The sequence below is a fragment of the Pseudonaja textilis genome, chromosome 2, assembly GCF_049901715.1.
Source record: "Pseudonaja textilis isolate UNSWEBS1 chromosome 2, rPseTex1.2, whole genome shotgun sequence".
Classification (NCBI taxonomy): domain Eukaryota; kingdom Metazoa; phylum Chordata; class Lepidosauria; order Squamata; family Elapidae; genus Pseudonaja; species Pseudonaja textilis.
Genome location: NC_141991.1, coordinates 223,677,162 through 223,700,453, shown reverse-complemented (window position 1 = coordinate 223,700,453; position 23,292 = coordinate 223,677,162). Strand labels below are relative to the sequence as shown.

The 23,292-nt window shown below is 34.3% G+C and overlaps 1 protein-coding gene across 1 annotated transcript in view; it reads right to left on the bottom strand.

Moving 5' to 3' along the window:
- MAP1B (microtubule associated protein 1B) overlaps window positions 1-23,292 on the bottom strand; it is a 56,737-nt gene that overhangs the window by 15,394 nt on the left and 18,051 nt on the right. Inside the window, exons 3-4 of the mRNA XM_026718259.2 lie at window positions 5,025-5,107; window positions 2,194-2,334 (exon numbers count right to left, since the gene is read on the bottom strand). Coding sequence (XP_026574044.2) covers window positions 2,194-2,334; window positions 5,025-5,107 — 224 coding nt within the window. The remainder of the gene's footprint in view (window positions 1-2,193; window positions 2,335-5,024; window positions 5,108-23,292) is intronic.

The following is a 23,292-nucleotide window of genomic DNA, read 5'->3' as shown; positions in this document are numbered from 1 at the left end:
GGACCATCAATTGACACACACCCTATGCCAAGATATTCTGGTGATGGTAACTTGTTCTGTGATCCACATATAGGTAGATTAATGTAATGCATTCCATGTGGGACAGCCTTTGAAAATGTCCCAGAAACTGTAGGTGATCCTGAATAAGGATGCTAGATTACAGGTAGAACAGCCCTGCCACTGCCATGCAACACTGATTTTGAATTTGCTAGAAAGGCTATCAGTATTAACTTCCTAGCCGATTAAAACTGTTCATTAACCCTTCAAAGCCCTATGGCATTATTTTTCAAGGGCTGACTCTGCCCAGCCAATAAGAATATCTCAAAAGACTTTATTGAGATTCATATAATACGCTCCTTCTTGGCATTCTGCAAGGCAACTAAAACAAATTTATTCCATCAAGCTTTGAATTAAGGTGATTGTTTAGTGACATTAATATTGGAATGTATTGTTACTTACAAATAGTCTTTAAGTTACTAGGCAATTGGCACGAGAATTTCTGTTGCTATGCAATGCAGTTGTAAAGCACAATGTCATGTGACTTCATTGCTCAGCCATGGCAATTCTTGCAGTCCCCATTATCATTGTTAAGTGGGGAATCATAGGTCATTAAGCAAGCACCTTCTTGCAACTTCCTGATGGATTCCAATCACCAAAGTCAGTGGGGAAGCCATCAAGAAGTTGTAAATCCCAGGGCAGCTCACAAGCTGACAGGCAGGTAAAGAGAGCGTGCGAGAGAATGTACAAAGAAGTGTGGGTGTCTGGGAAGATACAAAGAGTGTGAAACTTGGGGATGGTGTGCAAGGGTGCATGAGCGGCCAGAGAGAGTGTACAAGTGGCCAAGGAGGTGAGTGTGCAGGTGGCAGGGAGGCACAGTGAAAGCATGGTGGGGATTGAGTTGGCTGCTGCTGGGTGAAAGAACATATGCAAGTAGTAAGGGAGGAAGGGCTAAGCTCAATTAGGTTGAGGAAGGATGTTCAAGTGGCCAGGAAAGGATGTGTGAATCATTGGAGAGACACCACACAAGCACAGTGAGACTTGGGGATGGTGTGCAAGGTGGTGCAGGTGGCCAGCGAGGAATGGCACAAGCAAAGGAGGACTGGAGGTGGTTCTTCAGACAGGGGAATTTTACTTGAGCAACTTGAGACCTTCCCTGCTGGCTTTCTGACTGACTTCATTTGTATGAAGCTGCAGGAAAGTTGCAAATCACAATCATGTGATTGTGTGATGCTGTAACCATCATATGTGCAAGCTGATTGCCAAGTGCCCTGATCATGGTCACGTGATCACAGGGAGCCTGGAAAAGCCAGAAGAGCCAGTTTGGAACCAGGGGTGGGATTCAAATTTTCAACAACCGGTTCTGTGGGCATGGCTTGGTAGTCATGTGACTGGGTGGACATGGCTTGGTGGTTATGTTATTGGGTGGGCGTGGCCAACTCAATATCACTCACATCGAGGCACGCATCTCCTCGCCTGGCCTCTCATGACTGTGGGGATGTTGCAACAGTCATGTGAAAAATGGTCAAAAGTCACTTTTTCCAGTGCCATTGTAACTTTGAATGGTCACTCCACACAAGCAAAGTACCAGCAAAGGAGAAAAAAAAACCTCCAGAGAAGTTTCAGATACAGGAAGTCTAGTCCTGCAAAGAATGTAAAAAGGGTTAACGGAGAGGCAGTTTCTGTCAGCAACACCAGAATGTTTCCTTCCTGCTTCCTTACAGGATTAGGCCAGTAATTTCTTCTAACAACCGGTTCACCGAACTGCTTAGAATGTTAACCGGTTCTAGCGAATAGGTGTGAACTGGTAGAATCCCACCCTTGTTTAGAACCAGTTGTAACCACCACTAGTTCAGCACTATTATATGTTTGAACAATTGCTCAACAAGTGCTCATTAACTGAGAATTAGCTGCATACTCTGGATTTACAGTATCTATTTGCTTTGTTGCATATCATCCAAAAACCCTTCAGGTTGGAGATGGATATAAAAACTGTAAACAAATAAATAGAAGTTGACTACCTTTTATTTGTTGTCCTGCAGTCTATACAGTATTTTAAAAATGAATAGCATGATGGACATCTCCATTTCAGATTTTTTTTTTTTTACTCCTCTTCAAAATCTGCTGTACAATCAAAAATACAAACAAAACTTCAGCCCTAATGAGTTGCAGAGTAGCAATAATTAAGAGACAAACCTCTTGGTCTGTGAAGATCTCAATGAAATTCTGAAATGAAAAAGATCCTGACTGAAGAATGAGTTCGCCTGTATTTTCAAAGTTCTGCCCAGTTAGTACCAGAAGTTTATGTCGTGCAGCATCTGTTATCATTAAACGCACCTGCAGTAGAAGATACAAATAATCACTTTGAACATCTTTTATACTTCATGCTTTTTAGGGGGAAAATAATATTAATAATCTCAAGGATATTATAGATTACCCTCGGACCGTATTTATAAAAAAAAAAAAAGGTGGAATGATTGTGTTTCAGTGAAGGAGGAAGATTGTTTTGTTAAAAAAAAAAGGCCCACATATATTAGAAAATGAAAGGGGAATCCTATTTAAAATCAAAACAGTATTGCTAATCCAATCAAGTTAAAAGAACAGAATAACAAATCCAGTGAAAATTAAGAAGTTTGAGAATTTTGGAAAAATAAGCGTATATGGTGTAATTCACAATAAACCTAAGCAATCGATTTGGTCTGCACAATATTGGGACTACCAGATTGCAAAGATCTGGATGACCATTAGAGGAAATCAAAAATAGTTTTTGTACTTCTTTGCTATCATCTAGAAAGTCATCTAGGGTTTTCATTGTTAATGCCAAGGAAAGCAACCACATGATTGATTAGCAGAATTTGACTTCCCCTGAAATGGAACAACAGTAGATTTTAGGTGCGCATTCAAGGGAAGAGACTTCCACAGATACGTCCTCATGACAAGAAAAATGATCCCAAGATCTGTATTAATAATTCAGTCTGAAACTGAATTTGATGAGACACACACAATTCATATGATTTATTTTCATAGGATATATATTGTATTCTGAAGTAAATCTGCATAGAAAAGAGAATCAAAGCTTAAGTCTCCCCTCCATGTCTCCACAACCATCAGCAACATCTTACGTCTCTCAGAAACCTCACTCTTCCTTTCCCTGACACAATTGGCTAACCACTCCTTCATCTGGGTTATGTGGTAGCACTAACCATGGCAATTAGCTAACATTCATCCATTTCTCTGACTTCAGTTTGCTGTTAAAGAGAAACCTGACCATCTACTGTGGGTGGATCAACAAAAGCATTATGTGGAGAACACCTGTGGAGGACAGGGGAATTGTGACCACTGTGCTTGTTACCCAGCAGGAAAGGGAAAACCACAGGAGGTGAGCCAAAGTGGGTGATTCTAGTAATGGGAAAATTACTTCCACTGCAGTTACACACAGGAAATGCTGCAAAGTGGACTTCTTGCTGTTCTCTCTGGATTAAGAGCCAGGCTATTAATTTCCTTAGCTTTCCAAACTCTAAGAAAGTCCCAGAGCTTTGAATGGCATCAACCTGAGATCAAAATATCCCCCATGTGTGAGGGGATCAAATTTTCATCAGCAAGAGATAAATTTTAGCAGAGAAAAAGTACCTCATCCTTATACCTGCAGTTGTCGGAGAAATTGAATTAATGATTTTTTAATGCTATGTTACCAAATGTAGGAAATCATGTGTCAGAAATATATAATTACAGGTAGTCCTCACTTAACAACTGCCTTGTTTAGAGACCATTCAAAGTTATGATGGTGCTGAAACAAGACCCTTATGGCCATTCCTTACCCTCTGAAGTAGCCCCACATCTCTGTGATCACAATTTGCATGCTTCACAGCCAGCTTCCAATGAACAACTTCTCAAAGGAGACACCAGAAGTAAAATCAGCAAGTTGTGAACATGTAATGTCTCACTTAATGACTGTGGGTGATTTGCTTAAAGACCACAGTGGAAGTGGAGTTATAAGCCCATCACAGTCACATGGCAACTATACTACCATATAGGGTAAGAAATGAGCAAAAAACAGTGAGATATAAAATAATTGTGAGCAGTTTGTTAAGTGATTTAAATTAAAAGACAGCTTGCAAGTAAAGAGTTCAGGATTTTGGATGATAAAGAAATTGAAGATATGTTAAAGAAAGACAAGGATTCAAGAATTCTCAAAAATATAACAATTGGAAATGTTTTATAAAACTATAACCCCTTTAACACCTTCCAGAAAATTATCTCCATGAAAAATGAGAAGAAAATATCAATCAAATTGTAATTTTAAAAGATCCAAAAAAATGATGGGTGAGTTAATGTTTGTCAAAAAATATCAACAGGATTTTGAATATTTGGGAAACTGGTAGAAAACCCTAAGAAAAATGTAATAATCAGAAATTAATTTAAAATAAGCAGAAAAACATGCAGTTTTAACAAATTGATGAATGAGCACTACTCTTCAAGGTGGTTTAGATGAATGGGTGAGAACAATAGGAAAAGTCACCTGTCCCTCTGAGTAATTATAGTTTTGTCAAAAGCATTTAATTGGCCACTGAGAGAAACAGGATACTCCCATCAGTCTGCCATGCATGTTATTTTATATTGTAGTCACATCATTTGCTTTTTCCTCATAAATTATAAAGAAGATACACAATGTCACCAAGGAAATGGAAAGGAATATGAAACATCATTTATTTATTGATTCATATATTTAGGGCTTATTTTTAGTGCAGGAAAAAATGAGAGATAAGCATGAAACCAAAAATATAACACAATTAGACCACAATCTTAATATATACTATTACTTTACCGGAATATAATTCACACTAAACTCAGTTGAACTTACTTAACAGTAGATATGCATTCTATTTCATTTCAAGTAATACAGATATAATAGGTAAATAAAAATATAAGTATCTCTGGTCTAATTGCTTTAAGTTATTTTATCCTCATAGCATGTAATTTTGATTAAAGTATATCAGCATATGTATGCTTTTTTAAAATTACTTTACCTCAGTGCTGACTGCTTCATCTGAAGGATTAATCAGCACAACGGTTTCTAAAACTTCACTTCTGTGGTGAAGGATTTTCTGACCTGTAAATATAGAAGGGAAAAAATGAATTTTAAATCCTGCATTTTATGTATTTATGGTTTCCCTATAGACATTTATTCTTCTAAGCAAACTGCTTTTTTGCAGAACATTTAAAATAAAATCTACATGTTAGTATCATGAAATAATTGCGATCAGGCAACACAGCCTAAAAACCTTTTAAACCTTTTGATTCAGTTTGTTTCATATTACCGGAAATGTGTTTATTTTTCAATGCAACTGCCAGCCATAGCTTTTTCTAACTTTCCTTTTCTTGGCATCATTCTGATGGGTGCTTTTTGGTTTGAGAGAGGGAGTAAAATTAATTAGCAATTTAGACTGGGATTATAAAGGCAAAGCCACTGTTTAAGCACCCAACTGGCAACCAGTCCAACATCTTAGGAAAAAAGTGTGGCACATTTTATTAAAACATCCTGACAAAAAAGCATGCAAAGAGCAAACTATTTAATTGACAAGTTTTAAAAAATGATTTTTTTTTCAGTTCAATGTACTTCAGGATACTAATTTGTACTAGTAAAATTATACAATTGAGCTTTTGGTATTAGTAATGATCAACAATATGTCATTTATGCTTATTCAAATGCCAACTTGTCCTTTTCTCAAAGTAATTACTATATTGTTTATACAAAGTCACTAGCATCACAATATTTAAATGATTAGCTACATCAATTGATTAAAATATTGATTTTCAATGATACCATCAATTAATCAGGTGGCAGATCTTTTTTTTAATCCACTCAATAGAAATCCTTATTAAAAACTCCAGATGGCAAGCTCATTATTAAAAGAGACATCCCAAGAGTAAAAGAGATAAAGCAGAATGTCTAATATGATTAATACAAAGGATATATGTTTTTGCTCCTATACTCCACCAGAATCAGATTGGTGTAGCCTATAAATGCTGTAAAATAATCTAAAATAAATAATGAATGTTTAAATAGACTATAGACTTAATTCTTTAAAAGCATTTCCTTTCACAAACACCATATATATTCATTCAGAAATAAATCCTACTGAACCTATGGGCTTTATTTCAATCTGGATGGGAGCCATAAGTTATTTGTATTTCTTACTCAAAACTAAGTTCAACTTTGTTAAATAGAGTTTATAGTTGCACCCATTTTTCTCAATTTCAGTAAAGATATTCAGTATTCCTAGCCTTCAGATTAAGAAAGTCAAATTAGCTTGTGATACACACACAGAGAGAGAGAGAGACATATATGTGTATCTTTTAGTGTATACAGCATATATAATAAACTAATAGGAAGCAATAAATATATAAATCTTTCTATAAAAATATATGCTAACTAGCCTACATGAGAATATTTGGAGTTAGGGTTTCAATATAACTAGTGGGCATGGTTAAAGAAGGCTATGCTATCTCTAATTATTCGAGTTCTGGGGTGGTAAAATGTTATGCAACAATATATTAGGAAGGCTGATCTACTTCTATATTGATGGTACATGGATCTCCCCCGGTTTCGATCATCTGTCTCTGACATCTGTCACCCCATTGATTAAATAAAAACTTCTTTTGGGCTACAAAATCTGGGGTGTAAAAATCTAGTTGATCAGAAGATGGAAGCAAAACAGTTTTGTGTATTTCTTTGTTGGCATACAGGTTTTTGCAGCCTGATTCCGGGGTGTCTAGTAGAAAAGATTTCCTTCTGGCATAATATTCTACAGATGCACTACACCTTTGTTAAGGATTTCTGTTGCTCAGTGTGTTCTTGTGGCAAGTCAGATGGCCAAGTAATCCTTTACATTGCTATTGGTTTTATCTTCTCTGTGTCTAAATATCATTTGTTTTGTATACAAGACCATTTCTTTTAGATAAAGTTTATTTCTGAAATAATAAAAAATATATTAGTAAATAAAGACACCATTTGAAATAAATAAAGTGAAAGTAAATAAAGACTCATTTGAATCTCAGATTTTTTTTAAAAAATGAAATAGAACAAATTTTAACAGAAATTTCATTATGGTAATTAGGAACTGAATTCCTGTTTTAACATTTTAATCCAAACAGGAAATTTGCTTTGAGTAGGTTGTTAACAGCAAGCTCTTCAAAAGGCAGGAATATATGTGTTTTTATCACTGAATTGACCACTCCCCAGGGAAGAAAGCATTCTGTCCACAGCCTCTGGACCATATGTTTGGGATTTTAAAATTGATCACGCTCTTGGATGGCATCTGCTGGGAGCAGGAAGAGAATAGTGTCTCGATCTTTGCCCTTGACTTTTTCAGCCACCTTCAATATTATCAATCAAGGTATCTTCCAGGACCTGCTCCAAGGGTTGGGAGTGGGTGGCCCTCTGATGTGTTGGGTCTTCTTCGTTTGGGGGTGGTTCAAGTTGCAGAGGACCAGCAGAGGTCCAGGCCACAGCCACAATTTGTGGAATGCTACAGGGCTCAGTTCTTTCTCCTCCCCCTCTTATTTAACTATTTATAAGAAGCTGCTGGGTGAAGTCATGCAATGATTTAGGGTGAGGGGATCTGTCTCCTGGCGACACAAATAATTGTTGGTTTTCTCAGCTACTGTGTATTTTTTGGATATGTATTTTTTTCTGTTTTACCAACTCTGTTTTATCAACCCTGTTGTTGAATTAGGCAGTTATATAAATTTATGAAACTAATTAGAAATAAGACATTAAAAACAATTCAGATTAGAAACTTAAAAAATGAATATTTTCAACAATACATTTAAAGATTCTCTGACAAAATTAACATCAAACAGATTCTAATAGGTGTTTCTAGCTATTTGCATTTTGTAATTTGCTTCTCCTACATCTTTTATTTATCAAAATAATGTCCTTAAATCCATTTTGTGATGTAATCTTGAGCATACCGGTTTTTTTACAGAAATACAGGTTTTGGAATATGCAATATATTTAGAAGAATTGCAGGCTATATGCATTTTCCAAAATCCAAAAATTGAACTGAGAAAATATTTAGGATTGCATTTTTTAAAAAAAATCTTCCTTCGGGTATTTCACTAGGTAATTTTATTGCAAAACAAAACATAATCCAATTAATTAATACATACAAAATATAAACATTGGTTTGGGAGGGTATTTCAATTATAGCACTTTTCAAGAGTTTGGTTCTTATTTGCTAGTGATGAAAAACATTTTGAAGTATCTAGTTGGAACATCTGTAGGGAACAAAGAATTGTTGCACTTAAAGACCAGCTATGTACATGATAAATATATGTAAAACTAAATCAACCAATTATTTATCTGAAACTTTAAAAAAAAAAATTGGCTTGATACTTGCTGGTAGATTTGGATAGTTTATTCTACCTTAGCTTTTAAGTAGAGACACCAGCTCTCTCATGAAAATACAATCTACTCAGAATTGTTCTAATTACTGCCTATCTACCCAATTACTTTATGGGGTCTTTTGAAAACTCAAATCATTTTGTATGAAAGTCTGTGCTCTATGAAAGTAAACTGTTGTCTTAAATCAAGTTTCATGCACCTAACAGTGTCGGGTACCAAAATAATTGTATCTACTCTTATCACTATATATTGATTTGTTGTATCATTTGCCAACTTTATGTGACGTTTAATTTGCTGTCAAACTACTGCCATTAATCAACCACAGACAAACAGCTGACCTTTTGCCCCTATTATTTACCATGGGGATAAATGTTTCTTCAAAACTGTTCTATATATTATACGTTGTCACACTGCTTCTATTTATGTTTTAATAAAGCTGGAATTTCAAGGTAACTGCTAGAGCCATTCTCTAAAATGGTGACAATTGAGTACATATATAAATTAAAAACTTCTACTTTGCTTTCTTCTATGGTTTGAATAAAGATTTGATTTAATTTTAATTTGATTTAAACATATGTAATTAAATATCATTAGCTTTAATTTAGTTTAACAACTCTACAGTTATAAACCATTCCACAGAATAACAATCTGATGTGTTCCTTAATGGACTAATACTAGCTTTCTAATTTACCAAATTATAATTCAAAAGTGCCTAGGATGGATTTATCTTCCTTAATACTGATGCACAAATAACATCAAGCAATTGATGCTCATTACATTCACATTATTCCTGCATCAAAACCACACCTGAATCAATAATATAACCTCAAGGGAAATTAGCTTTTCTTTGTGGAAAAAAAAAGAGCCTAGGGCTTGAGAAAAGGCGCCAGTAAACTGTTTTAGACACATTGTTAACAAGAATATCTACCTTAACTTCTTATAAATATATATAAAATTTATAGCTGAGGGCAGCAAAAAAAGGAATGGTGCTTCAATGGAAAGCTGTCATTATAAATGCTTTTGTAGTACATGCCAAGCCAAAACTAAGCAAGGTGTCATTTTCTTTTCCATTTTCTCGCAATGCTGTAATTCTCAATGACAGGATTAGTAGGGAATACCATCAGTGATATTAAGTGGTAATGATGTATGCCTATAGTAGTATGTTCATTAAATAGTTTGACCCATAGCACTGGGCCAGGACTTTCCACTATCCTCACAGAAAGAGCTGGGAGAACATTTAGAAAAAGGTGGCTGCAGAGATAAATGCTGCTGAATTTTAAATTCTCTTTGGTCCTGCATTCGTTACTTCTGCAACTCTGCTGCTATCACACACACACACCGGTCTGCTCTCTGGATAGTGTGTGAGAGTGAGCCTTAGGCAGCCAAGCAACAACTCTATAGGAACACTTAAGTCTCATGGGTAATGTAAAGCACTGAATAAATACATCTGCTGCTACCTGAGAGCTGGTCAGCTTTCAGACAATCTGCCGAAGTTGTGAGTTCACTGGTGGAAAAGGGTCAGGATGTTCATTATCAATGGAGTTTCATCTATGGAGGTAGCCTCAACTCACAACTATTCTTTTAGTGACCAACGTTACAATGGAGCTGAAAAAGGTGATTTACAAATAGTCTTCACAGTTAAGACTGTGCATCCTCATGGTTATATGATTGCAGTTTAGGCACTTGGCAACTTGCGTGGATTTCCAATGGTTGAACATCCTGGGGTCACGTGATTGTCATTTGCCATCTTCTCAGCTGATTCCAACAAGCAAAGTCAATGACATAACTCAGATTTGTTTAATGACAATAACAAAAAAAATCCATATATTCAGTCACAGTCACATGATGAATTACTTAATGACAATAACACTTAGTGATGAAAGATCTGGTCCCAACTATGGTTCTGAGACCTCGATTCATCTTCAATTTTGCTTAATTCCAGTATTATGTTTCCATTTTCTCTACACATTCCACCATTTTATTTCTGTTTGTTTACTTCTATCTTCTTCTTTTTTTAAAATAATTTTTTTTTATTTTTTAATAAGCATAACAAAATAAACATAAACATAACACAAAAAACATAAAAATATCCCTCTTCATAAATTTACATACAGTGCATCGATTGGTTTACCACTTTTTTTGTGCATCCATTTCCTAGTCACTAGTATAATTATATTACATAATAGCTCATATTATCAATCAATAATTGTATAACCTAATATCATCACTAAAAAAAATCATTTATAATTTTGTTAATTCATATTTTAACGAGATAACTATAATTTGCTTAATTTATTTTGCAATAAATCATAAGATCATACCAAATCTACCTTGATAATGTTTTATAAAGATAATATCAAGAGAAAAAAAATTTTTTTATGCTAAATCGAATATTCTATCATTATATTTTATTATCTAACCATTGATAAAAAAGATCCCAAACTTCATAAAATTGTTTATCTTCTTGTTCTCTGATTTCAAATGTCAACCTACTCATTTCAGCACAATCCAATATTTTCTTAATAATTTCTTCTTCTGATGGAGTTTTCTCACTCTTCCAGTTCTTAGCAAATACAATCCTAGCCGCTGTTAATATATTTACAATCAAATACTTCAAATTTTTATTATATATATCAGGTAAGATTCCCAGTAAAAAAATCTCTGGTTTCAAGTCTATATGTGTCTTTGTCATTTTTTCCAACCATATGCGGATTTTAGTCCAATATTTTCTAGCGTCCTCACAAGTCCACCACATATGGTAGTATGAGCCAGGTATCTGATGACATTTCCAACATTTTCAGATTTGTTCTTAAACATTCTTGCAATTCTTGTCGGGGAAAATGCCACCTGTAAAACATCTTATACAAGTTTTCCTTATAAGCTGTTGACATTGTCATTTTATAATTTTGAGACCACAATTTTTCCCATTTCTCCAAATCAATCCCATATCCAAAATTCTTCCCCAAACAATCATCGTTTCTTTAACTTGTTCCTCCTCTAATAAAATTTCCAACAAATAAGTGTATAATTTTTAATCATTTTTCATCAGTACCTGTCAAGATCCTGTCTAAATCAGTCAATTTATCATAAAATCCCTCCGCTTTAGAATCTATAAGATACCTTGAATGTATTTGCGCATATGAAAACCAATTCATCTTTATGCCTTGTTCTTCTAGTTTTTGCATTGTTTTAAGTTCACTCTTTTCATCCAATATTTCCCCATATCTAACTGTTTGTTCCTTCTCATATATTATAGGATAAGAAAAGGCTTCAATAGTTGATAACCAGACTGGGATTTTCAAATAACATTTTCTCTTAATTTTCTCCCAATTCAACCATAAAGACTCCCTTATATAATGCCTTCTAAAATAGCCCTGCGATACTTCTATCTTCTTAAAGAGGAAACAATCAGATGCCTTAGTACTACTTTGTGGATTGCTTCTTATATAGTTTTGTCTCTTAGTAGATATTAAGTGGAAATATTAGTGGAAATATTTTACTTTTGCTACATAACATGTGTATCAAAGCAGCATAATCAACATTTTCTTTTTCAGATGATCTACCATAGTCTATCTATAAAGCTGTTTTTTAAATGTTGATTAAGTTACTACTTACAGATAAAGTTTAAATTAAATAAACAGATTTTTTGCTAGAATGCTACTTTCCTTTCTCTTCTGTTCCAACTGTTTCAACAAAAATAGGTAATCAATTTATTTAAATCATAGGAACCATTTCAACGATTATCAGATTTAACCATAAAGAAATATTTCAACATCCTGTACTAAGAATTCAAATCATATTTATTTATTTCATTAACTCTGCATTTTACCATACAGATAGAAAACCCCTGGATTTTCTGTTCCATCTTATTGTTTTATTACTGTCCCCATCCTGATGCTTGGAGCAAAAGGCTCATAGGAGAAAATTTATGAAGGCATATTAGAGTATATGCTTTTTACTGTAAGTTTCGTACTTGGCTATCTCATATTAAAACACTAGCTTTATGCAATATAAACAATATATCATAAAGTCCAAAAGATTGTCTGGCATTTTAATATCTTTTGAAAGGTTTCCTGTAACAGATTTATAGACTCTAATACAGTAATTTTCTAAGATGTTTAGGGGACACTAAGGAGTAATCATTTGCATGTTGTGATACTTGTTTTCAACCAAACTATCTCAAGAAGCAATTTAACATATTAAAATAAGGTTATAAATTAATCCTGACTCTTTTTTCTAATTTAGCTGTTCCTACTATAATACATCTTTTAAACATTATTTTCAAGCCATTTTGGTTAAATTATAATTTTCTGTGCAATATTTTGTATATTCTAAAAAAGCTAAACGTATTTTTCATAACATTTAAATCATTTAGGAAATCCTAATTCTTTCAATTCTCCATCCAAAATTTATTTAAAGACAACTAATACTTCCTGGCATCAGTGATCTTCCATAAAGTTAATAAGTTTAAACTTATTTCACTGCCTAATTTATGTGTACTGCTTGAAACAACCCTAAGTTATCTCCTACCATGCTTTATATTTTAGAAGTCTGCATATTAAGCTTGTTTGAAAAACTTTTCTTTGAAAAAGATGTAATAGGGCTACATTTTAATTAATGAGCATATGCTGGTTGGCCCTGAATATGTAAGATGGTTCAAGAAATCATCAGAAACAGCTCACAAATACCAGGAATTCAAAGGAAGAGTCTTAGTCACTATCCTGAATAATAGGAAATACTGTTGGGAGAAATGTAGTGATCTCCTAGCTTGGAACAGCAAGAATATAATGGGAATAGTATCAAAAGTACATACCATTTGGTTCAGTCATAATAGAATCTCTGTGTTAAAAGACTTTTGAAGCAATACCAGCCAATAACAGAACCAATTCAGTAGAATAAACGGCCACTGTTATCCAAGGCAATGTCACAATACTAAAGAAAGAATTATTTATTCTCCAGACAAACATTTTCAACGTAGCGTCTTCCATATATTTTAGGGATACAACTGTTTACAGTCAGTATAGCTAATTTTAGTCCCAACACATATGGAGAACTGCTCTAAATCAGTATTTTTAAAACGCATCAATTTTAAGATGTATGGACTTCAACCCCCAGAATTCTCCAGCTTGATGAATTAGCATTCCATTATCCATAACAACTAAGCAGAGAATTTTAGATTCAGAAAGCTTTCTCTAGAACAGTGTTTCTCAGCCTCAGTTACTTTAAATTAATTCTAGAGCCTGCTGGTTGAGGAATTAATTAAATTATATCATTAAATTAATTCTAGAACTGATAATTAATTCTTTCCATTCTAACTAAATTAGAGCAGACTTCCTTGGTGGGATTACATTGGGGGACATTCTTTTAAAATGGTTGCATTCTGTCCAGAAGAATGTACTGTTAAGACTATTTGATAACTTGAATGTTGATCTACAGGTATAGGGTTCTTATCTTGACTCCCATGAAACACTGAAGTAAGTTATGTGCAATTTTGGAAATGGCTATTATCAGAATGTCCATGCCACTCAGCTCTCATGTTCATTTACATCCAATTCTAAGGAAGTAATGCTGTCTATATTTAATAATGGGCTGTGTAAAATTAAATACAAACAAGGCAAGGGTGATAAACAGGAAAGTGGATTCAGGAAAGTGGATTTAGCCTGAAATTCAGCCCATTTGGCATGAGCGGTGCTCTCTTTATCAAAATCGTGATGGTCACAATGAGATGCACCTTGTTCAAAAGGATTTTACCATTAAGATTATTTTAGCATTTTATTTCTGATATTAATTTGTATGTTAAAAAACTTATATCCTGACTTATTAATTTTGTTAGCTGTCACAAATGAAGAAGGGTGAATATGTAACAAATAAATAGTTTGACAATGAAATGAAAAGTTTATTCCCCAACAAAGATGATGCTGTGAAATATAACCAGCTTTCTTTGCCTGATAATGTTTTGAAGTATGCCTGTTAAACTGGAAAAGGAGAGGAGGAAGATAAGAAAAATTGAACAGTAAGTCACATCTAATGCCTTCATTCCTCCCTTCTGTTACTGTCTCTCTTCCATTTCAATTCCAATTAGAGCAATTATAAAAAATAAAGAGCATTGTCATTTATCCATTCATCACTTAGAAAGACTGAGGATGTGTAGATAATGACATTTACAGGTCCAGGCCCCAATGGTATTTGCCAGGACTACCATATTTTATGGGTGAGGCTTGCTTTTTCTTCTCTTTGACTATTGATCCAGGTTCATAACTTTGTAACACACATTGTTCCGAACCTCTCTTATTTTTTTTGTTTTTTTCTATCCAAGGGCTTTACACTGCCCCGCTTCAAACTTAAATAACAGCTTGGTGCTATTATTTAAAGGTCCAGTAATCAGCCATTTCTACTATTTGATTCCGCTCTTGTCTTGCTATGATTCTGTTTATACAACATGATACACCAATGCAGAGGCTGTTTTTCCCATTTCCTTTTCAATGTTGCTTCATCTCATTTGCACGGTTTCCAGGATCTGGGTTTTTTGATTACAGATTTTCCCAGTTCCATACATTCTTGCATGCATTAATAAGGACTTTAAAACATATCTACTCAATAAAGCAAACTGACTGAAAAAAAATTCAAAAAATTTACTACCAGTTCTGTAGGCGTGGCTTGGTGGGTGTGGCATGGCTTGGTGGGTGTGGCAGGGGAAGGATATCATAAAATCTCCACTCGCACCCCACTCCAGGGGAGGAATACTGCAAAATCCCATTCCCTCCCCACCCCACTAACCTGCTTTCTAGCTCTGTTCTCCTGTGCAGGGCAACAAAAAGAGGCAAAAAATAGATGGGGCCAGGGCCAGTGAGAAGTGGTATTTGCCGGTTCTCCGAACTACTCAAAATTTCTGCTACAGAACTGATCAGAATCTGCTGAATATCACCTCTGGGGCAGATACTAAGAATGGCAGTAGATGGAAATATAGAAGTCAGAAAAGCATGTTTAAGATACAACCCAATTTATGGACTGTTCTCTAGATCTGTAACTACAATGTATTACTATATTATTTAAAATTTTATATACACTGGTGAAAGGTTAAGTAAATGACAGAAGATACAAATTAACAGCTTCTGAAATTATGTCATCATCTAAATAATGTTTTTGCTTGATAGTTTAATGGTTTGGGTTATATTTTATAGTTACTGGATTTTATTGCTGATATGCATTGCCCAAACTTGTTTAAGATGGATGGCCATACAAATAAATCTTTTAAATCAATCAATCTGAGTAATGTTCTTTCTTACATGAATCTGAATAGGGCAAATCACATATTGAAAAGAGGGAGGAAATAGATAAATGGCAACATTCTTTTTAAAAATAAAAGATTATACTGAAATGCCAATATCTCAGAAGTTCTAAATATAGCATAAAAATAATTGCTTGGCAATCAAATTATAATTATTAATTCATTTTAGTATAGAACAAAAAAATCTTTAAAATATAGTGTACCTTTGAAATTTAGTGCCTGAGCATTATTAACATTTACAGGCTGAAGAGTTCTGCTAAGGTTTTATTTTATATTTTATATTATATTCTGCTAATATATATAATATCTATTTAGTAAATATATTCAAATGTACAATAGGAATATAATTCTAGTGTTTGCAAAATTAGTCCCTGAACAGACTGTCTTCAAAGATTACATATTTTCCTTATAACATCTGCAGCTGAGACTGCCTTTGAGAATCCTTTCAAAAAACTCTTCAGCACTATCCTTCCTCTTCTTTTTGTAATAAATATCTCTGCCTGCAATTAGCTATAATGTATACCAACTATAATAATCCAGACCTCCTTTCTACCAACAAAAGGAAAGACATAATGGCAACACTTCCAGAGGCAAAGGCCCAAAATGATGTTTCTCCATTGGCCCAAACCAACTCTTCATTGATTTAGAGTGTCCAAAAAAGCGGCTATTTCCAACAAGAGGAACAAGAAAGGGGAGATAGGAGAATTTCTATCAATTATTCAGAATTAATACAATCTACATATGCATTAAATTATTTCCAATCATTTTTATCCACATATGATTTATGAGAATGCACCATTTCTTGGGAACAGTAAATCAACAGATTTACACTTTGTTTAAAACTGATGGTAATTGGAGTCTTTGTTTCTTATTTTTAAGGCATAAAAGCAACAGCAGTGCAGCTTGATGGTCTGGGTCAAACTGTATGTTACTGTACAACTCAATACTTAATTTAGAGGGTCAAAATGGTCATTTGAATTCCATCTACCACATTAGGTTTGGTGGCTCTTACTTCAAAAGAAATGTGCAAACAACTGCAACCTGAATTATTTTTATAAATACTCCATTACCATGATTGGATGTAGATTTATTACAGTAGCATTTTCAGTCTTTCAGTCCAAAGAGCACAACAGAAAAAACCCACAGCTGCTTTTTGAAGAAAAAAGGCTTTTTATCTTCCTTGGAAATGTCAAGTTTGACTAGATTATAGCATGGCTAAAGTGCTATTTTAGACACGTAGCCTTCCATATGCCAATTTATACATGCACTGTGTAATTAGTTTCATAAATTTCATCCCATCAGAATGACAAGGTGTCAGTGTTGGAGACACTTTCAATGACTTAAGGAAAAGAAAGCTTTTAAGATCATTATCAGTCAGAAATAGGAGATGAATATAACAGAATGCTAATTTTGCTGATAAATGTTTATGTTCTTTAAAAGAATATAAAACTGTATTTCAGGTCATGTTGCCATTAGTTAATAGGTTAGGCTAACTGAGTATTCCCATTCTAAGAATTCTTCAGAGTACATTGTTAGGGAAGGCTGCAATAGTTCCTGAGAAGGCTTTTTGATGTTTTTTTTTAATTTATATACTGCTTTGCAGAATGAATTGTTCAGAACTTATGACAAAACAATAAAATTCATTCTAAAATTGTACTTTAAAACACACAATATACAATAAAATATATTTTAAAAATTAGGGTGGAGGCAAAGGAAAGCAAGGAAAAAATATTTTGTCAATCTAATAGGGAGTCCTGGACTAAAAAGTAAGTTTTCAGCATGCTGTAGCAGCTGCCTCCAGATTTAAGGGAGGATAGCATTCCTCAGCCGGACGTTACCCCCAAAGAAGCTGGTAATACACACTCCTTGACATAAAGATTTCTAGTTAAAATTGTGACTTATAGGAGAACCTCCAAAACAATTATTCTATATGAAAGAGTACAACCTCATTTAGATAAGATTAACTCCCCAGTTTCCAAACCAGGAAGCTACTCTCTAACAAAGGGGTCTCCAATCCCCCAATCCATGAACCAGCAATGGTCCGCAGCCAGAAATCGGACAGCATAAACAAACAAAGCTCCATCCATGGGATGCAGGCAGCACAAGAAACCATGCCCTCTCCAGTCTGTGGAAAAATATCTCTTCACGGAACCAATTGCTGGTGCCCAAAAGGTTGGGGGCCACTGCTCTAGCATATTCTCTGTTTTGTCAGAATTGGACTGTAATTTACTGATTTTCCTCCTCCCTATCCCTGCATTCCATACAACAGATTAATAAAACATTCCCATTAAATCTAGATCCCTTCATTTATTGTAAAACTAAAAATGTAAATCATGTTGGAACCACTTTGGCAGAATGAAAGGTGAGACTTACAAAGAAAAAGATGGATGCATATGTTCAAATTGGCAGTGGCAACACAAATTATTTTGTAGAGGTAGACATCATCCTGTCAAAACAACATGGCATCATTTCCTAATTATGGAATGCAACATAGTCAACTATATTACACTGTAGGATGGTGAGTTAAGTTGAAGCTGACAAAGAAAAACAGCATGAAGAAAACTAACAAAACCATGTGACTATGTTCAATATAAACATCAAATGTTTTTAGTAATGAGAAGCATTTTTGAACATTCCACAAAGTTAAAAGAACTATGAAGATCAAGTAATTTGGGCTTATCCTGAGGACAAATCGGACCCCTCAGTAAGATAATTATATTTCTACTCCACCGATCATTCATAATATCATATGAATTAAAACTTCCTTCAATATAAGTGCTATAACAAACATTTTGGGAAACCTAGATATCCATACATATGAAACACTTTATTCTGATTTAGAGTCCCTTGTGCATTATGTTGGGTTCAAAGAATTATTGCTATTTACTAAAAGGGAGACAGTCAACTATCCATGCAGAAGTCTAGAATTTCAGTTCTGGGTGAAGGAAAAAGCCTTTGCACAGTGGTGCAACAGGAAAGTTAAAAGAAAATAGACAATCTAACACTTGAAAGTAAATATTTGACTGACCAAGTACATTTAATTGCTAAGAATAAGCAGATACTTATTGAGGAACAAAAATTCCTCTCCAGAAGTTGGTATGTTTAATTAAGCAGGCTTTGCAATAAATACTGATTTAGTTTCTTATATTGACTCTGATAAATATGGTATTCTACATTGCTTAATCATATCTAAAGATGAACCAGAATCTGATATTCTTCAAATCACATGTCGTTTGAAAGATCTGCATGGGGATTTTGTCTAAAAATAAACATATGCCTCTACATCATAATCCATCTTACCATTTATATTTAAATCAACCTCTAAAATTTTAAAATTGAAAATTTCTAATTAACTTGCAACCAAGATACATAGTAACACTCATGGGAGCTGACAATAGTCTAATGTTGCTGGCCCATCCCAAGAGCTGACTGAGACTTTGGCATTAAACTCAAGTTTAAAGTTTGGTCAGAATCTCTGCTGTTTTGTTGATGCATACTGTTTAACTGTTACCATATAGACAACTTGTGTTCTTCATCTTAGGACTGACAAACAGATCCCAAAAGCAACAAAAGCCATATATTTCCAGAGCAGCATGGCTGTGCTTAATAGCACCCAATTATTTTTCAAATTGAAATCCGAACAGACAGCAGCCCATATTACATTGTGAGTTTTGCTTTGCACAAACATTTCAAATGCTTAGAAAGAAGTTATGAATGGCAAAGCTTCTTGGCTTGACTGCCAGGAAGATGAAAGCCAAAAAAAAAAAGAAGAAGACGAAGAGGGGGGGGCAGGGGAGATGGGTGGGGGGAAGGGTAACTGCAATGTCATGCTTTTTTGTTTTTGGACACAGAAGCTTTGTTGTAACATTGTTATTGTTGCAGAACACACTGCATGCATTTTGGCTAAACAGTTATAAAAAGAAATCCAGAACTGAAACAAAGGTCCAAAATTATCCATATATGGAATTAGTACATTGCAGTTCTGCAAAAATACAGGCTCAGCTCTGATCTCAAACTATTATGAATGTAACCAAAAATCCTCTGAATAGCAGGCAGCAAATGGGAGCCGACATCACTAATTCTGAAATGTCAGCACAGACAGCCCCAGCTGCCTCTGAGCACAATTCAAGACAGCAGTTGTTGCTAATAGTATTTAAGATCTTTAACAATTTGTAATATTTGCAACATTCTTAACACATCATAAACTTATTTAAAGATATCATTATTATATCTAAATGATGATTTTATTTATTTACTACAGTTTTTGACCAGAAAAGTACTAGGAAAAAAAGTAGTAGTAGTAATAGAGGCAAGAAAACTTATGCATTTCGAACCTCAACAAATAGAGATGAAACCAGTATACTTATTTTTTATCCCCAAGGAAGAATTTTTCAAAATTTGGAAGCTACTCCCCCTCTCATCTCATGACCCCATTTCAATCCAGTGAACCTGAACAGAAACTTAGAATGTAAAGTATTTGGGAACAACTTTAAGATCTGAAGAGGTAAGTAAACATCAGTCTCTGGTGCTTCACCACAGGAGTGTAACTTTATATATATATACAGAAGCAGGCATGATTTTCAAACCAGATAAAAGTAGGCATAATTTGGCAAGTAATAGTATGGCTCACACTCCAATAATATTTGTAAATGCAATTTTTTTACTTGTTCTCACAGTAACTAAATGACTATCGTTCATTCATTTCTAGGCTAGATGTGGAGTACCACATGCCAAGAAAATGTTGCAGTGAACCTGCATCCCATACATGACTTAGAGGTTCAACTCCTACCAACAAGGGTCTCAGCTTATACATGTCTATATACATAAAAGTATTTTACTGATGATGATAATTATCACTGTTTTATGTTAGACCAGCCATGCAAGGCTGCTGATGTTCTGCCCCAGTGCCTAGAGACTGTCCAAGCCTGAATGAGCAGATTCAATTGGTCAAGAACATAGCAATGCAAGCAGTGGTGGACCTGCCTTGACATGGCCACATGAACAATCTGCTTTGCAAGCTATACTGGTTCTCAGAATGCTTCGGTATGTCATTCAAGATGCTGGTTATCATTTATAAAACTTTATAAAACATGGCATAAGGCCAGTTATTTCAGAGACCTCCTGTTTCCCATAGATTTTGCCCCGCTGAAAAGAGGCAATAAAATGGCTATATTCTGGATGCTGTCAATCAAATAGTGTTGTTCCTTTTTGTATTTCTGTTTATTCTGATGTACTTTTGGTGCTTAATATTTTAGTCACCCAGGGTCAGCCTGGAGTTGGGCAGCACTAAAGCTGAAAGAAACAAATAAATAAAACCTTTCTCCCCAATCACAAAACTTATCACAATTTACAATCATCACCTCCTTATCCACAGAAGTAAACTGCCCCAACAGAGAAGTGTAAGGTTTACAATAATTTGCCTTCTTTCAGACATAGAAGGCATTCACTTTGATGGGAGATGATGTATGCAAGCCATCATGACTGGTACTTCACTTATTATTTAGAGGTTTCTAACTATTTTAAGTCCTGTGTATTTTAGGATTAGTTTATTTAAGACACCCTGTATTATTCTCCAAATTACTTCAAACTAACATAATCTGAATGACTTCATTATCATAACTACCACTCTTTACTTAAGTCACACAGTAACCTTCATTATTAAGTAAGGATAATAACTGTCCTCCTAGCATTAAATTATATTACCAAACCTATGAGTTCACATATTTTTAAGAACCAAAATAAAGACAATACTCAATTCATTGCATATAAAATGCAATACCTGGGTAAAGCATCTTAAATTTGCATTAATTTAAACATGATGTACAGGAATATTATCTTCTATGTGAATGTATGTATGTATACAGATAGATAGATGGGTGGGTACATGTATGCCAGCATGTTGTATGCACCTATACAACTCTTCTTTTATTAGTGAATATTTGTAAACAATTTTTTTCTAATGCCACATACTGGTTAAAAAGTAAAAGCAACTCACACATGCCAAAGGAAATGAGAACAGAATGATAATATTAATCCTACAAAAGTGCTGCATTTGAAGCAAGATATACAATTCAAAAAACTCCATTCAAAAATATAATGCTGCAGAAAATATAGAAAAATGAAGCTGAATTTTCAGCAAGCCAAAGCTTTCTTTTCGATAATGGTCTGATTTGAGTTTTTAATCAAACATAAACCAATTACTCTGTATTTGAAATTGCAATTGAATACACCGACAAATGGTGAGGGGAAAAAAGTGAACTAGTGTTATTTTTCTCCTGCCATTAATAGCAGAACTCAGGGTAATTAATTCCTTAATAATCCTGGAACAGAAGGATTGCCTATTGACTGCAGTCTTGTCTACAGACTTGAATAGCTTTATTAGGGATAAAGTCAGCTTCTTCAGTTTAGAAACCCATAGATTCACTGAACCATAACTCCTAGGACAAGGAATCCTGATACTTCTGGACTACACTAAGTTAAAGAAAGATGATCAAATAAAAATAATATGCCTGTGAAATGACAACAGAAGGACTTCTAAATTGAAGTCCTATTTCATGAGAAAATCCCAATTAGCATGGGTGGGAAAAGCAGAAATTAAGTGTTCTAATAAAATCACAGCTGCAGAACCAGTTCACAGTAATTATGTATTTAAGTGCTACAATGCATTCATATTCTGTGTGACAAAATGTTATGAGAAAGGAAATTAAAAACTAAAAAACAATTTGTTTTCAATGCATAAGCATCCCAAGAGTATGTCAGTGCACTTCTATTTGGTAGGATGTGGTCAAAATCTATTTTCTAATTGATGAGATGTGAGCAATGATAGGTTTGCTTGCAAAGTAGTCTCTGGATTAGAGATCATGACAGAGTAGCATGAGCCAAGAATGACAGACTGATGACTCTTTGGTGAGTGGCTGCTTAGGAAATGCCTGGTTGTTTCCAATACCCTGATTTAAAATATGTCTGTTATGCTTACACATGGCAAAGGAATTAATATAAATCTAAAACCATGATTTTTTTTTTTAATAGTCTGGAATGGAACATGGTTAAAGAAAGATATGGAGAAAAGGAACTGAAAAAAATAAAAGAATGCTCTTACTGTTCTTCTATATAAAAGCAAAAGCAGCAAGAATGAAGCAAAAACTACAGGGTATTAGATTAGTTTGTTAAGCATGCCCGGAAAAGTATTTGATAAAATTCTAACTGAAAGAAAACGAAGATGACATTGACCAAAAATTATGGAAACTGGAACAGACTTCAAGAGCATGCAATCCAATCTGCTGTTTGAGATGCAGGTTCTAATGTATTTGCGATGATGGCTTTCTAGCTTTTGTTGAAGACTTATTGGGTCAAAAATTAATACGTGCTTAACAAATGTGGATGCACAGTAATTGATCTGAACATAAGAAATACATTGAGGTGGTTTGATTATATAGGAAGAAGGAATATAGATTGAAATGGAAAACAAATATAGGGGGCAAAACTCATTGTTGGAAGGAGAACTATGAGAAAACTATAGTTGGATGAGATTCAGGGGATCCTTGAAAAGGATATGTCTGTTTAGATATGGAGAGGTATAATGAATGGTGATTGGGAAAAG